The sequence below is a fragment of the Engystomops pustulosus genome, chromosome 11 (genome assembly GCF_040894005.1).
Source record: "Engystomops pustulosus chromosome 11, aEngPut4.maternal, whole genome shotgun sequence".
Lineage (NCBI taxonomy): Eukaryota > Metazoa > Chordata > Amphibia > Anura > Leptodactylidae > Engystomops > Engystomops pustulosus.
Window position 1 is genome coordinate 73,613,723 of NC_092421.1, and position 15,444 is coordinate 73,629,166.

Sequence of the window (15,444 nt, forward strand, 5' to 3'; positions counted from 1 at the left end):
GGTACAGTCCCTCATACCTTGTCCTCATAATGGGGTACAGTCCCTCATACCTTGTCCTCATAACAGGGTACAGTCCCTCATACCTTGTCCTTATAACAGGGTACAGTCCCTCATACCTTGTCCTTATAACGGGGTACAGTCCCTCATACCTTGTCCTTATAACAGGGTACAGTCCCTCATACCTTGTCCTTATAACGGGGTACAGTCCCTCATACCCTGTCCTTATAATGGGGTACAGTCCCTCATACCTTGTCCTTATAACAGGGTACAGTCCCTCATACCTTGTCCTTATAACGGGGTACAGTCCCTCATACCCTGTCCTTATAACAGGGTACAGTCCCTCATACCCTGTCCTTATAACAGGGTACAGTCCCTCATACCCTGTCCTTATAATGGGGTACAGTCCCTCATACCCTGTCCTTATAATGGGGTACAGTCCCTCATACCTTGTCCTTTTAGTGGAGTTCAGACCCTTATACTGTGTCCTTATAACGGGGTACAGTCCCTCATACCGTGTGCTTATAACGGGGTACAGTCCCTCATACCTTGTCCCTATAACGGGGTACAGTCCCTCATACCTTGTCCCTATAACGGGGTACAGTCCCTCATACCTTGTCCCTATAATGGGGTACAGTCCCTCATACCTTGTCCCTATAACGGGGTACAGTCCCTCATACCTTGTCCCTATAACGGGGTACAGTCCCTCATACCTTGTCCCTATAATGGGGTACAGTCCCTCATACCTTGTCCCTATAATGGGGTACAGTCTCTCATACCTTGTATTTATAATGGGGTACAGTCCCCCATACCATGTTCTTCTAACGGGGTTCTGTCCCTCATACTGTGTCTGTATAACAGGGTACACTCCCTCTGGAGGAAATCTATACACAGTGGGGGCCCAACACCAGAAATGTTTGATAAATTACTATATAAATAAAAAATGGCAGCGACTAGTAACACAACTAATCTGATGGACAGATACATGTTCACATCAGTGACGCTTCACCAGGCAGAAGGAGCTTCCTGTAGATGTAGAGGTGTGGGGTCTGCCGAGGTGGAGGGCACTTTGTGGGTTCTGCCGAGGTGGGGGAAACGGTGTGGGGTCTGCTTAGGCCACGGTGCTAGGTGAGTGGAGGAGGACACAATGTGGGATCTTCGGAAGAGGATTGCACAGAGCGGGGTCTGCGGAGGAGTAGGAAAGGGTGTGGGGTCTGTTGGGGCTGAGGACATAGTGTGGTGTCTGCCGAGGCTGAGGGCACGGTCGGGGTTCTGCGGAGGAGGAAAGAAAAGTGTGGGGTCTGCAGAGGAGGAGGAAGGCACGGTGCGGGTTCTGTGGAAGAGGAGGGCACGGAGCCGGTTCTGCGGAGGAAGAGGGCACACTGTGGGTTATGCAGACGCTGAGTACACAGTGCGGAGGCTGAGGACACGGTGGGGGGTCTGCGGAGGAGGAGAACACAATGGGGTTCAGTGGAGGTGGAGGGCACAGTGTAGGAAGAGGAAATGTTACAGACTGAAGTTACCTGCACTGACACACTGTAACACAATATCAGCACAGAGCTGGATCCATTGTGCCCCCTTCTGCCTGGGGCCATACCTGCAGATGTAGTTGGTCTTGCAGGCCTCCTGTAGGTTCAGGCAGTTCTGCTTCTCCTTCTCCTCATAGGAGCAGGCTGGTACGATAGTCTGGCGCCTCCGCTCTGAGCAGGCCGTGTCCTTGCAGGAGCAGAACAGCATGCCGTAGCTGTGCTTAGCGGGGACCTTGTCGAAGAACTGGCGCAGGGCTTTGTGGCACTTGCGGCGGTTGCAGATCTCATTGGATATGCTGTTGGTGCACGGCGTTATGTAGGCGGAGCGATGCTTCTTACACGTGTCGTCCAGGTTACAGGCCTTAGCCGCGTCCAGGCAGTCGTTTCCCTTAGTGATGAATGGCTCTGGAGAGACAAAACAGGAAGGGATTACACAACAGCAGAACCGCTGGCCCCAACTGACCTCATCACAGGGGCATAGGTGACTGTTGGTTGTCACTGTTACGGGGGGGCTGTGGAGATCAATGTTATGGGGGAGGGGCTTTGGAGGTCAATGTTATAAAGGCTGTGGAGGTCACTGTTATGGGGGCTGTGAATGACAGTATTATTGGGGGTCGTAAAGGTCACTGTTATGGGGAGATGTGGAGGTCATTGTTATTAGGGTTGTGGAGGTCAGTGTTATGGGGAGATGTGGAGGTCAGTGTTATGGGGAGATGTGGAGGTCAGTGTTATGGGGAGATGTGGAGGTCGGTGTTATGGGGAGATGTGGAGGTCGGTGTTATGGGGAGATGTGGAGGTCAGTGTTATGGGGAGATGTGGAGGTCGGTGTTATGGGGAGATGTGGAGGTCGGTGTTATGGGGAGATGTGGAGGTCGGTGTTATGGGGAGATGTGGAGGTCAGTGTTATGGGGAGATGTGGAGGTCGGTGTTATGGGGAGATGTGGAGGTCGGTGTTATGGGGAGATGTGGAGGTCAGTGTTATGGGGAGATGTGGAGGTCAGTGTTATGGGGAGATGTGGAGGTCGGTGTTATGGGGAGATGTGGAGGTCGGTGTTATGGGGAGATGTGGAGGTCGGTGTTATGGGGACACTGTGGAGGTCAGTGTTATGGGGAGATGTGGAGGTCACTGTTGTTGGGGCACTGCTTAGACCCATTACATAAAATCATTGATAAAAGAACAAAACCTGGAACTTGATGCAGTAGGGCAGTGATGGCGAACCTTTTGGAGACAGAGTGCCCAAGCTAAACCAAAACCTACTTTTATGTCGCAAAGTGCCAACATGACAATTTAAGCAGTAACTTATTGATTCCTGCTATATCACAGGTTTTAATCGTGTTGGTGTCCGGAGTTCACCAATACAATAGATAGATGATGGAGAAATTTGGATATTAGCTTCCCTCCAGGGTGCCCTGAAGAGGCAGAATCAGGAGACCCAGAGCAGAAACTCCAATGACAATCCATCTCTATCCACCCCTTCTCACTCCTCCTGGAGTCCTGGTAGCCAAGGAAGTCACTTTAGAGTATGAGAGTTAATCCCCCTCACCCATATCTAGAGACCCCTGCAATGATCGCGCTATGTGCAGGATGTGCGCTGGGTGATCAGATTAGAAGATAATTGGATTAATTACTGGATATTACAACCAGTGTTGTTTCGATTTAAGGAGCAGTATGAGGTAAGGTATATGTTACGGTGAGGTATAGAAAGTAAGGTAATTATAGATATAAAGTAAGCAGAGGTAGGAGGTTGGGCAGGTATGATGTAATAATAATTCCTTTGTATATCGCCTACAGATTGCACAGCGCTGCACACAGCTTTACAAATCGGTGTAAGGAGAGGTATGAATTACAGGCCTGGTATGAGGTACGGAGAGGTATGAGGGTTAGGAGGTAGAACATACCCGGCATGTGTGCCAGCCCTCTACAGGGCAGGGAGTATGAACTGTGCCATCAGAGCAGAGTCTATCAGGGACAGGAGGAGAAGTTCATCCATCATGGATTCCTGCCTCTTCCCCTGACACTGAGAGCTCAGGCCGCAGTCATCATCTATCAGGCGCTGACATGGTAATGCTCTTCCCCGAAATGTGACACCTGATAAATGAAGTCTGGGCTGATAATGTATCCAAGACTCTGCTCTGCGGGACATGGTGTGAAGGTGATGCAGGATATAATATAATGGGAATTCTCCGCCAGATGCCTTCATACACACACATCTACAGGGCCGCGCGTTCATACACACACATCTACAGGGCCGAGCGTTCATACACACACATCTACAGGGCCGAGCGTTCATACACACACATCTACAGGGTCGAGCCTTCATACACACACATCTACAGGGCCGAGCCTTCATACACACACATCTACAGGGCCGAGCGTTCATACACACACATCTACAGGGCCGAGCCTTCATACACACACATCTACAGGGCCGAGCGTTCATACACACACATCTACAGGGCCGAGCGTTCATACACACACATCTACAGGGGCGAGCCTTCATACACACACATCTACAGGGTCGAGCCTTCATACACACACATCTACAGGGCCGCGCGTTCATACACACACATCTACAGGGCCGAGCGTTCATACACACACATCTACAGGGGCGAGCCTTCATACACACACATCTACAGGGCCGAGCGTTCATACACACACATCTACAGGGCCGAGCGTTCATACACACACATCTACAGGGGCGAGCCTTCATACACACACATCTACAGGGCCGCGCGTTCATACACACACATCTACAGGGCCGAGCGTTCATACACACACATCTACAGGGGCGAGCCTTCATACACACACATCTACAGGGTCGAGCCTTCATACACACACATCTACAGGGCCGAGCGTTCATACACACACATCTACAGGGGCGAGCCTTCATACACACACATCTACAGGGGCGAGCGTTCATACACACACATCTACAGGGGCGAGCGTTCATACACACACATCTACAGGGGCGAGCCTTCATACACACACATCTACAGGGCCGAGCGTTCATACACACACATCTACAGGGCCGAGCGTTCATACACACACATCTACAGGGGCGAGCCTTCATACACACACATCTACAGGGTCGAGCCTTCATACACACACATCTACAGGGCCGCGCGTTCATACACACACATCTACAGGGCCGAGCGTTCATACACACACATCTACAGGGTCGAGCCTTCATACACACACATCTACAGGGTCGAGCCTTCATACACACACATCTACAGGGCCGAGCGTTCATACACACACATCTACAGGGCCGCGCGTTCATACACACACATCTACAGGGCCGAGCGTTCATACACACACATCTACAGGGTCGAGCCTTCATACACACACATCTACAGGGTCGAGCCTTCATACACACACATCTACAGGGCCGAGCGTTCATACACACACATCTACAGGGGCGAGCGTTCATACACACACATCTACAGGGGCGAGCCTTCATACACACACATCTACAGGGGCGAGCGTTCATACACACACATCTACAGGGGCGAGCCTTCATACACACACATCTACAGGGGCGAAACCTGGAACACACACATCTATAGGGGAAATCCTTCAAATACACACATCTACAGGGCCGAGCCTTCATACACACACATCTACAGGGCCGAGCCTTCATACACACACATCCACAGGGCCGAGCCTTCATACACACACATCTACAGGGCCGAGCCTTCATACACACACATCTACAGGGCCGAGCCTTCATACACACACATCTACAGGGCCGAGCCTTCATACACACACATCCACAGGGCCGAGCCTTCATACACACATCTACAAGAAATGTCCTTTCTAGAATTCCCTCTTTAATGTGAAATCTTATCTCTAACAGCCATATGTTTATTAGGGTTTATGGATGAGTCACTCTTTGATTCTAGAGGGAGATTGTCATTGCAGACATCACTATGTAACTGTACAACTCTTATTCTGGTGACATTGTAAAGATCAGATTTTCATCTTCCAATCCTACTACAGAACTTTAGATGCAGGCAGATAAAGATTATGGGGGTCATTTATCTTATCTCTTTAAAATGTATCTTTGTTTTGGCTAGTTTTTGTCTTTTTTCCGTCTGCTACTTTGGTAATTTATTATTCTCAATTGTCTCAAAAATGTCACATATGACTTCTGTCTCAAGCGACTTCTTTCCATTTTCTAAGTTTTTCTTGCGTATGGTTTCGTCTGGAGTTTTTTGCACAACAAAATGTCACAGATTTTAGACAGTTTGAAAAAAAATTAATGTCATTTGCAAAATGTGGGACATCTGGAATAGAAGATAAATGTGTCTTTATGTATCTATCACTAGGCCCCTTGGGACAGTTCTATGTCTGTCTTTGGAGCTTCGCTGCCAATCAGTTTAATTAAGATGCTTTGGCCCTTTTAATAAATGTTCTTATGGTCTTTCTTCTGTCTGGGATTTTTTTTTTTTTAAATTCCTATAAAAACTCAATACAGCTACTTTGAGACTTTTTTTTACACCAGCAATGATAACCCCATAGTCAGATCACAATTTCCACATTTATCAAAAACAGTGCAGTCTGTTCTATGTGCAGTGTATTGTGCGGGGGGCACCAGATTCAGGATTTCTGGTGCACGTTCTTACACCATCTCTGCTTGCTGTCAGTGAATTAGAGCAGCCGTTGTTTAGAAAAAGAGACTGAAAAAAGTGATCAAGGTCAAATCCAGTTATTGTAGCTTAATCGCACTTATTGTAGTGCATCCTACAGGCACCATGGTGATACACTGTAACAGACCCTCAGTCTTGCATCCCTTCAGGTGCAGAGGGCTTCTGTTGGCTGGTGGGAGTACATTGTATTCTGTATATGGGGGCTGTAATGAGAGATGACAGGGCGACGCTTGCACTAATGTACGCTGACAGCTTTGTGTTAATCTTGTGGCGTTCCCGTCGCCTCGAGTCAGGCTGAAGAGTTCGCTCTACGCTGCGGGTAATTGAGCAGGTACAATCATTACATTTCCAATTAACCTCTACCGGCTGCGGGCCCCCTGTGCCCCTATACACAGGAGAGCGTGCAGGTACAGCGCTGTCAGCCATCACCTGGGGGTCTCCAGCTGTGTATCCAGGGCTGGGGGCTCAGTCAGACCCTTCCTATAAGGGGGCAGATCCTTCTCACATATGATTAGAAAACAGAAAAATGTGTTTTAATGCACAATCCAAAGGCTTCCCCTGTGATCACATGTTTAGCAAACACAATGACAGTGTCCAACCACAATTCAATTGCCTGGTGTGAACACGGACACCAAAATTGATCCAGTCTCCGACCCCTGCAGACATTCTGTATCTCATTCCTCCTTTCCCTCTTTTATCCCTCCTTTTCACATGTTATTGCTCCTTTTCCTGAGTCTCATCCTTCTCCTGTATATCATCCTTCCCTTTCCCTGTATCTCATCCTTCTCCTGTATCTCATCCTTCCCTTTCCCTGTATCTCATCCTTCTCCTGTATCTCATCCTTCCCTTTCCCTGTATCTCATCCTTCTCCTGTATATCCTTCTCCTGTATATCATCCTTCCCTTTCCCTGTATCTTATGCCCCAGTTCCCTGTATCTTATCCCCCATTTCCCTGTATCTAATCCCCCATTTCCCTGTATCTCATCCGCCACGTCCCTGTATCTCATCCCTCACATCCCTGTATCTTTTTTCCTCCATTTCCGTGTATCTCATCCTTCCCTTTCCCTGTATCTTATCCCCCATTTCCCTGTATCTTCTCCTTCCCATTTCCCTGTATGTTCTCCTTCCCTTTCCCTTTATCTCATCCTTCTTTTCCCTGACTGAAGCTGAGCCTCTGGTATCAGTATTATAACCCCCATCATCCGCTATGGGAGCAGTTAGTGAATACAGACACTGCTCTGGGGAATGCACGGTCCCTGTCTGGGTGCAGCCTGCGGGTCTTGTGACATGTGATCAATCAGTATGTGACTCTGATGAGTGACAGCTGGGAATATTGGCAGTGATGCTGGGTGTGCGTTGTCTCTCTCCAGGAGCTCTCTGGTTAACAGGGTGGGGAGAGCAGAAGCTTCGTGTTTGGGCCGATACCAAGGACGATCCATCACTTTGATAGGACGGGCGCACTAAACGGCGTGGCGGCGTTCCCAGCTCATTTATGTTTTGGCAGCGATGGCGGCTTTAATGGTTGTGTCTACAGGATGTGGCCCCCTCCAGCGTGTCTCCCACCTGATGACAATTACGAGGTATAAATCTCTCACGGATCAATTACAACAATAGAGACCTCATGTATTATGAAGTAGACGCGGGTACCCAGGCTGACGCTGGTAATGCACTGCCCTTGTCTGGGTGCGGCGGGGGTTAATACGCAGCTTCTGCGCCGCCGTCTGTCTGCTGTGGGTTTGTAGCTGAATCGTCTTCATCGTGTGGTTTCCATCTGAAATCTGCTTTATTACTTTTGGCAGAGACTGCGCCCACACTGCGGTGACAAAAGTTTAATAAAGCGAATAGAGAAGTCATTAATCACTGGAGTTCATATAACGGGCGGTGAAGAGGCAGAGGTCATGATGACACTCTGGAGAACCTGAGGGGGGCGCCAGCGGATACATGGGGCGCAGCAGCTGCTGGATAGCGGCTCCATGCTAAACCAATGTCATATGTTCTAGTTCTCTGATCCACATGTATCCTCTGTATCTCATCCGGGTCTCGTCCCAACCTTGGAGGGTCACATGATTGTGTTGTGGAAGTCCAATCTCCATTCTCAACTCATTAGATCTCATCAGTGATTGCTCCTTGTGTCACAAGTTGGAGAGGAACACAGTGCTACCATACATACATCCCCATATCACAAACCAAATACATACATACATCCCCATATCACACACCACATACATACATACATACATCCCCATATCACACACTACATACACACATCCCCATATCACACACTACATACACACATCCCCATATCACACACTACATACATTCCCTGTGTCATACAGCACATACACACATCCCCGTGTCACACACCACATACATACATACATACATACATACACACATCCCCATATCACACACTACATACATGCATCCCGTGTCATACAGCACATACACACATCCCCGTGTCACACACCACATACATACATACATACATACATACACACATCCCCATATCACACACTACATACATGCATCCCGTGTCATACAGCACATACATATATACATCCCCCGCGTCATACACTGCATATATACCGTGTATTCCCAGCCTCTGCTGCATAAATCAATAGTCAGAGGCAACGGGGAGAAGCACAACATGATTTATGGAAGCGTGGACTCTGGCCAAGACCCAGAAGAGTCATGGAAGAAAGTACAAGCCCCTCAGCCCTAATAATCAATTGTGGAGAAGAGAACAACATTATTCCTTGTAAGACTGCGCTTGTTCTCTCACACCATTGTACAGCAGTGGAGCGTCTGCAGCATCACTACACGTACAAACTGTGTCACCACGCAGCAAGCACACGTGACGCACCACATCCACCACAAGTACACGTGACACGCCGAGTCACCACGTGCACACACGACACGCCGAGTCACCACATGTGCACACACGACACGCCGAGTCACCACCACATGCCCCAGCCTGGAACTGTCTTAGCAGACTGCCATGGTTCTCTGGTGTCCCCATTATAGGCTCCAAACTATCTTTTCACATTCTCAGATGTGGTGTAGAATCTATTCCGGCCGGAGATCTACGGACGGTGGCAATGACATAAAAAGTGTCGCCCCATAGAAAGGATCCGGAGCAGATCATGGCGCTTGGAGATTTATCATGTTTGCAGCTTGTGGGTTTCTGACATGTGAAGAACAAAGTGATCCATCACGGCAGAGGCGCGGATCCATCAGATGGAACACCGGTGCTGAAAACCTAATAGTGGGACGTAATAATGTAGCCATAAACGCTGCGCCCTATAATTGACTGCCTGGGCCCGGCGCTCACACGTCTGCAACAGTGACTGATGGTCACCGCAACGTTCTGCTGCCGCTGAAGGACGACACGTCAGCGCACGGACCGCTCTCCGCAGATTGTTTGTACTGGACAGAGCAGAGCAAGAAATAACCCGAGAGCAATGGAAAGCAATGTGCTGCAGGACTGCTGGGGAACGCAATGTGCTGCAGGACTGCTGGGGAATGCAATGTGCTGCAGAGCTGTATATGGCACCAACATATTTCACAGTGCAGTACATAGTTACCCATATACACCATGACCAGGACCATGTACATTACAAGCCCCTTCTTCATGTATGGCCACTGTGTTACATGTCACCAATATGGGAGCACTCTGGCTATCATGGGGGACCTGTACACAACAATGGTATAGCAGTTCTATGGTCCCACATAATGTGGGATGTCACAGCTATGGCGGATCAGTAGATGTTTATAGCGGGTATATTGTGCCATGTAAATGTCACTGTTATAATGGTGTTATGGTGCCACGAAGTGTGGATGTTACAGTTATAGCTGTGCTATGGTGCCACATGATGTGGATTTCACGGTTATAGCTGTGCTATGGTGCCACATGATGTGGATTTCACGGTTATAGCTGTGCTATGGTGCCACATGATGTGGATGTCACGGTTATAGCTGTGCTATGGTGCCACATGATGTGGATGTCACGGTTATAGCTGTGCTATGGTGCCACATGATGTGGATGTCACGGTTATAGCTGTGCTATGGTGCCACATGATGTGGATGTCACGGTTATAGCTGTGCTATGGTGCCACATGATGTGGATGTCACGGTTATAGCTGTGCTATGGTGCCACATGATGTGGATGTCACGGTTAAAGCTGTGCTATGGTGCCACATGATGTGGATGTCACGGTTATAGCTGTGCTATGGTGCCACATGATGTGGATGTCACGGTTATAGCTGTGCTATGGTGCCACATGATGTGGATGTCACGGTTATAGCTGTGCTATGGTGCCACATGATGTGGATGTCACGGTTATAGCTGTGCTATGGTGCCACGTGATGTGGATGTCACGGTTATAGCTGTGCTATGGTGCCACGTGATGTGGATGTCACGGTTATAGCTGTGCTATGGTGCCACGTGATGTGGATGTCACGGTTATAGCTGTGCTATGGTGCCACGTGATGTGGATGTCACGGTTATAGCTGTGCTATGGTGCCACGTGATGTGGATGTCACGGTTATAGCTGTGCTATGGTGCCACGTGATGTGGATGTCACGGTTATAGCTGTGCTGTGGTGCCACGTGATGTGGATGTCACTGTTATAGCAATGCTATGTTGTCACTGCTACAGGATCACTTTGTATATTACTAATCTTCCCCTCATTAGACTTGTGCTTTCATGGACTTTGTCGCTTGTGCCAGTATAAATTGCCCTCACCCATCGACTCCAGCGTGCTCCGCACCCACTGTCACTTTTGTTATGTGGCACCAATAGAGCAGGACGGCGGGAATCCTCTCCTGGAAGCTGAGTAACCCCTTGTCATTAGAAGTTGTGATGAGTAATTAGAAAAAACACTGTGGCAATATTATCCCGGAGCGGTGCTGATCAGGGCCCAATCCTCTAATACTGAACCTTCAGACTACAGGAAGACAAAGGTTCAGCCGAGAAGCTTGGATGTGTCCCAGAAAGGGTTAAATAGCAGCAGGTTGGTAAGGCAGGACATGGCCGGACAGAAATGGCTCTTTTCCTATATTTTTGTCTTCTGTTTGTCATGACGACAGCAGCATTTTGCCCGTTACATTGTTGCGGTTTTCCTTGCGATGTTCTGCCCCGTGGAGCAGGGTGAGAACATCTGCAGCGCTGCGGCTTTAAGAGGCAGCGGCCCACAAGGTCTCCAGAATATTAAAAGCCGGAATAATTCATTTCATTTCCCTTTAGTAAATTTAACTTCACTTAAATATTAGAAACCTCCCAACCACAAGTGAAGCCGGCGTGGCCGCGCCTCCCGCACAGACACTTACAGGCCATCGGCTGCTGCTATAGATGTTTTATTAAAAACATTTTGTATTGATTGGAGCTGCCGGAGCCTCGTTACAACCTGAGCGCCGCTCGTCACATTATCTGTATATGGAGTCATCAGGGGCCGCACTCACATAGTATCGACCCCCTGAATGGAAACAGCCAGTAATTACCTCTGTATGAGCCTGTCCCCACCATACAGGATACTCAGGCGCCAACTAGAGCAGGAAGAAACCTGGACACTAACCTCCTGGACTAAGCAATATGGCACCGCTGCTCTCTAGTGATGGATAGGCTGAATCTCAGTGATGGCACCGCTGCTCTCTAGTGATGGATAGGCTGTATTCTCAGTGATGGCACCGCTGCTCTCTAGTGATGGATAGGCTGAATCTCAGTGATGGCACCGCTGCTCTCTAGTGATGGATAGGCTGTATTCTCAGTGATGGCACCGCTGCTCTCTAGTGATGGATAGGCTGTATTCTCAGTGATGGCACCGCTGCTCTCTAGTGATGGATAGGCTGTATTCTCAGTGATGGCACCGCTGCTCTCTAGTGATGGATAGGCTGTATTCTCAGTGATGGCACCGCTGCTCTCTAGTGATGGATAGGCTGTATTCTCAGTGATGGCACCGCTGCTCTCTAGTGATAGGATGTATTCTCAGTGATGGCACCGCTGCTCTCTAGTGATGGATAGGCTGTATTCTCAGTGATGGCACCGCTGCTCTCTAGTGATGGATAGGCTGTATTCTCAGTGATGGCACCGCTGCTCTCTAGTGATTGATGGCACCGCTGCTCTCTAGTGATGGATAGGCTGTATTCTCAGTGATGGCACCGCTGCTCTCTAGTGATGGATAGGCTGTATTCTCAGTGATGGCACCGCTGCTCTCTAGTGATGGATAGGCTGTATTCTCAGTGATGGATAGGCTATATTCTCAGTGATGGCACAGCTGCTCTCTAGTGATGGATAAGCTGTATTCTCAGTGATGGCGCCGCTGCTCTCTAGTCATGGATAGGCTGTATTTTCAGTGATGGCGCCGCTGCTCTCTAGTGATGGATAGGCTGTATTCTCAGTGATGTCGCCGCTGCTCTCTAGTGATGGATAGGCTGTATTCTCAGTGATGGCACCGCTGCTCTCTAGTGATGGATAGGCTGTATTCTCAGTGATGGCACCGCTGCTCTCTAGTGATGGATAGGCTGTATTCTCAGTGATGGCACCGCTGCTCTCTAGTGATGGATAGGCTGTATTCTCAGTGATGTCGCCGCTGCTCTCTAGTGATGGATAGGTTGTATTCTCAGTGATGGCACCGCTGCTCTCTAGTGATGGATAGGCTGTATTCTCAGTGATGGCACCGCTGCTCTCTAGTGATGGATAGGCTGTATTCTCAGTGATGGCGCCGCTGCTCTCTAGTGATGGATAGGCTGTATTCTCAGTGATGGCACAGCTGCCCTCTAGTGATGGATAGGCTGTATTCTCAGTGATGGCACAGCTGCCCTCTAGTGATGGATAGGCGGTATTCTCAGTGATGGCACCGCTGTTCTCTAGTGATGGATAGGCTGTATTCTCAGTGATGGCACAGCTGCCCTCTAGTGATGGATAGGCGGTATTCTCAGTGATGGCACTGCTGCTCTCTAGTGATGGATAGGCTGTATTTTCAGTGATGGCACCGCTGCTCTCTAGTGATGGATAGGCTGTATTCTCAGTGATGGCACCGCTGCTCTCTAGTGATGGATAGGCTGTATTCTCAGTGATGGCACCGCTGCTCTCTAGTGATGGATAGGCTGAATCTCAGTGATGGCACCGCTGCTCTCTAGTGATGGATAGGCTGTATTCTCAGTGATGGCACCGCTGCTCTCTAGTGATGGATAGGCTGTATTCTCAGTGATGGCACCGCTGCTCTCTAGTGATGGATAGGCTGTATTCTCAGTGATGGCACCGCTGCTCTCTAGTGATGGATAGGCTGTATTCTCAGTGATGGCACCGCTGCTCTCTAGTGATGGATAGGCTGTATTCTCAGTGATGGCACCGCTGCTCTCTAGTGATAGGATGTATTCTCAGTGATGGCACCGCTGCTCTCTAGTGATGGATAGGCTGTATTCTCAGTGATGGCACCGCTGCTCTCTAGTGATGGATAGGCTGTATTCTCAGTGATGGCACCGCTGCTCTCTAGTGATTGATGGCACCGCTGCTCTCTAGTGATTGATGGCACCGCTGCTCTCTAGTGATGGATAGGCTGTATTCTCAGTGATGGCACCGCTGCTCTCTAGTGATGGATAGGCTGTATTCTCAGTGATGGCACCGCTGCTCTCTAGTGATGGATAGGCTGTATTCTCAGTGATGGATAGGCTATATTCTCAGTGATGGCACAGCTGCTCTCTAGTGATGGATAAGCTGTATTCTCAGTGATGGCGCCGCTGCTCTCTAGTCATGGATAGGCTGTATTTTCAGTGATGGCGCCGCTGCTCTCTAGTGATGGATAGGCTGTATTCTCAGTGATGTCGCCGCTGCTCTCTAGTGATGGATAGGCTGTATTCTCAGTGATGGCACCGCTGCTCTCTAGTGATGGATAGGCTGTATTCTCAGTGATGGCACCGCTGCTCTCTAGTGATGGATAGGCTGTATTCTCAGTGATGGCACCGCTGCTCTCTAGTGATGGATAGGCTGTATTCTCAGTGATGTCGCCGCTGCTCTCTAGTGATGGATAGGTTGTATTCTCAGTGATGGCACCGCTGCTCTCTAGTGATGGATAGGCTGTATTCTCAGTGATGGCACCGCTGCTCTCTAGTGATGGATAGGCTGTATTCTCAGTGATGGCGCCGCTGCTCTCTAGTGATGGATAGGCTGTATTCTCAGTGATGGCACAGCTGCCCTCTAGTGATGGATAGGCTGTATTCTCAGTGATGGCACAGCTGCCCTCTAGTGATGGATAGGCGGTATTCTCAGTGATGGCACCGCTGTTCTCTAGTGATGGATAGGCTGTATTCTCAGTGATGGCACAGCTGCCCTCTAGTGATGGATAGGCGGTATTCTCAGTGATGGCACTGCTGCTCTCTAGTGATGGATAGGCTGTATTTTCAGTGATGGCACCGCTGCTCTCTAGTGATGGATAGGCTGTATTCTCAGTGATGGCACCGCTGCTCTCCAGTGATGGATAGGCTGTATTCTCAGTGATGGCACCGCTGTTCTCTAGTGATGGATAGGCTGTATCCTCAGTGATGGCACCGCTGCTCTCTAGTGATGGATAGGCTGTATTCTCAGTGACGGCACCGCTGTTCTCTAGTGATGGATAGGCTGTATTTTCAGTGATGGCACCGCTGCTCTCTAGTGATGGATAGGCGGTATTCTCAGTGATGGCACAGCTGCCCTCTAGTGATGGATAGGCTGTATTCTCAGTGATGGCACAGCTGCTCTCTAGTGATGGATAGGCTGTATTCTCAGTGATGGCACCGCTGCTCTCTAGTGATTGATGGCACCGCTGCTCTCTAGTGATGGATAGGCTGTATTCTCAGTGATGGCGCCGCTGCTCTCTAGTGATGGATAGGCTGTATTCTCAGTGATGGCACAGCTGCCCTCTAGTGATGGATAGGCTGTATTCTCAGTGATGTCGCCGCTGCTCTCTAGTGATGGATAGGCTGTATTCTCAGTGATGGCACCGCTGCTCTCTAGTGATGGATAGGCTGTATTCTCAGTGATGTCGCCGCTGCTCTCTAGTGATGGATAGGTTGTATTCTCAGTGATGGCACCGCTGCTCTCTAGTGATGGATAGGCTGTATTCTCAGTGATGGCACCGCTGCTCTCTAGTGATGGATAGGCTGTATTCTCAGTGATGGCGCCGCTGCTCTCTAGTGATGGATAGGCTGTATTCTCAGTGATGGCACAGCTGCCCTCTAGTGATGGATAGGCTGTATTCTCAGTGATGGCACAGCTGCCCTCTAGTGATGGATAG

At 49.3% G+C, this 15,444-nt stretch overlaps 1 protein-coding gene across 2 annotated transcripts in view; it reads right to left on the reverse strand.

The window, feature by feature from the left end:
• Positions 1–15,444, reverse strand: part of GFRA1 (GDNF family receptor alpha 1) — a 150,090-nt gene that overhangs the window by 13,134 nt on the left and 121,512 nt on the right. For both annotated transcript variants that reach the window (XM_072130847.1, XM_072130846.1), the window contains exon 4: positions 1,595–1,931. In XM_072130847.1, the coding sequence (XP_071986948.1) occupies positions 1,595–1,931 (337 nt within the window). The remainder of the gene's footprint in view (positions 1–1,594; positions 1,932–15,444) is intronic.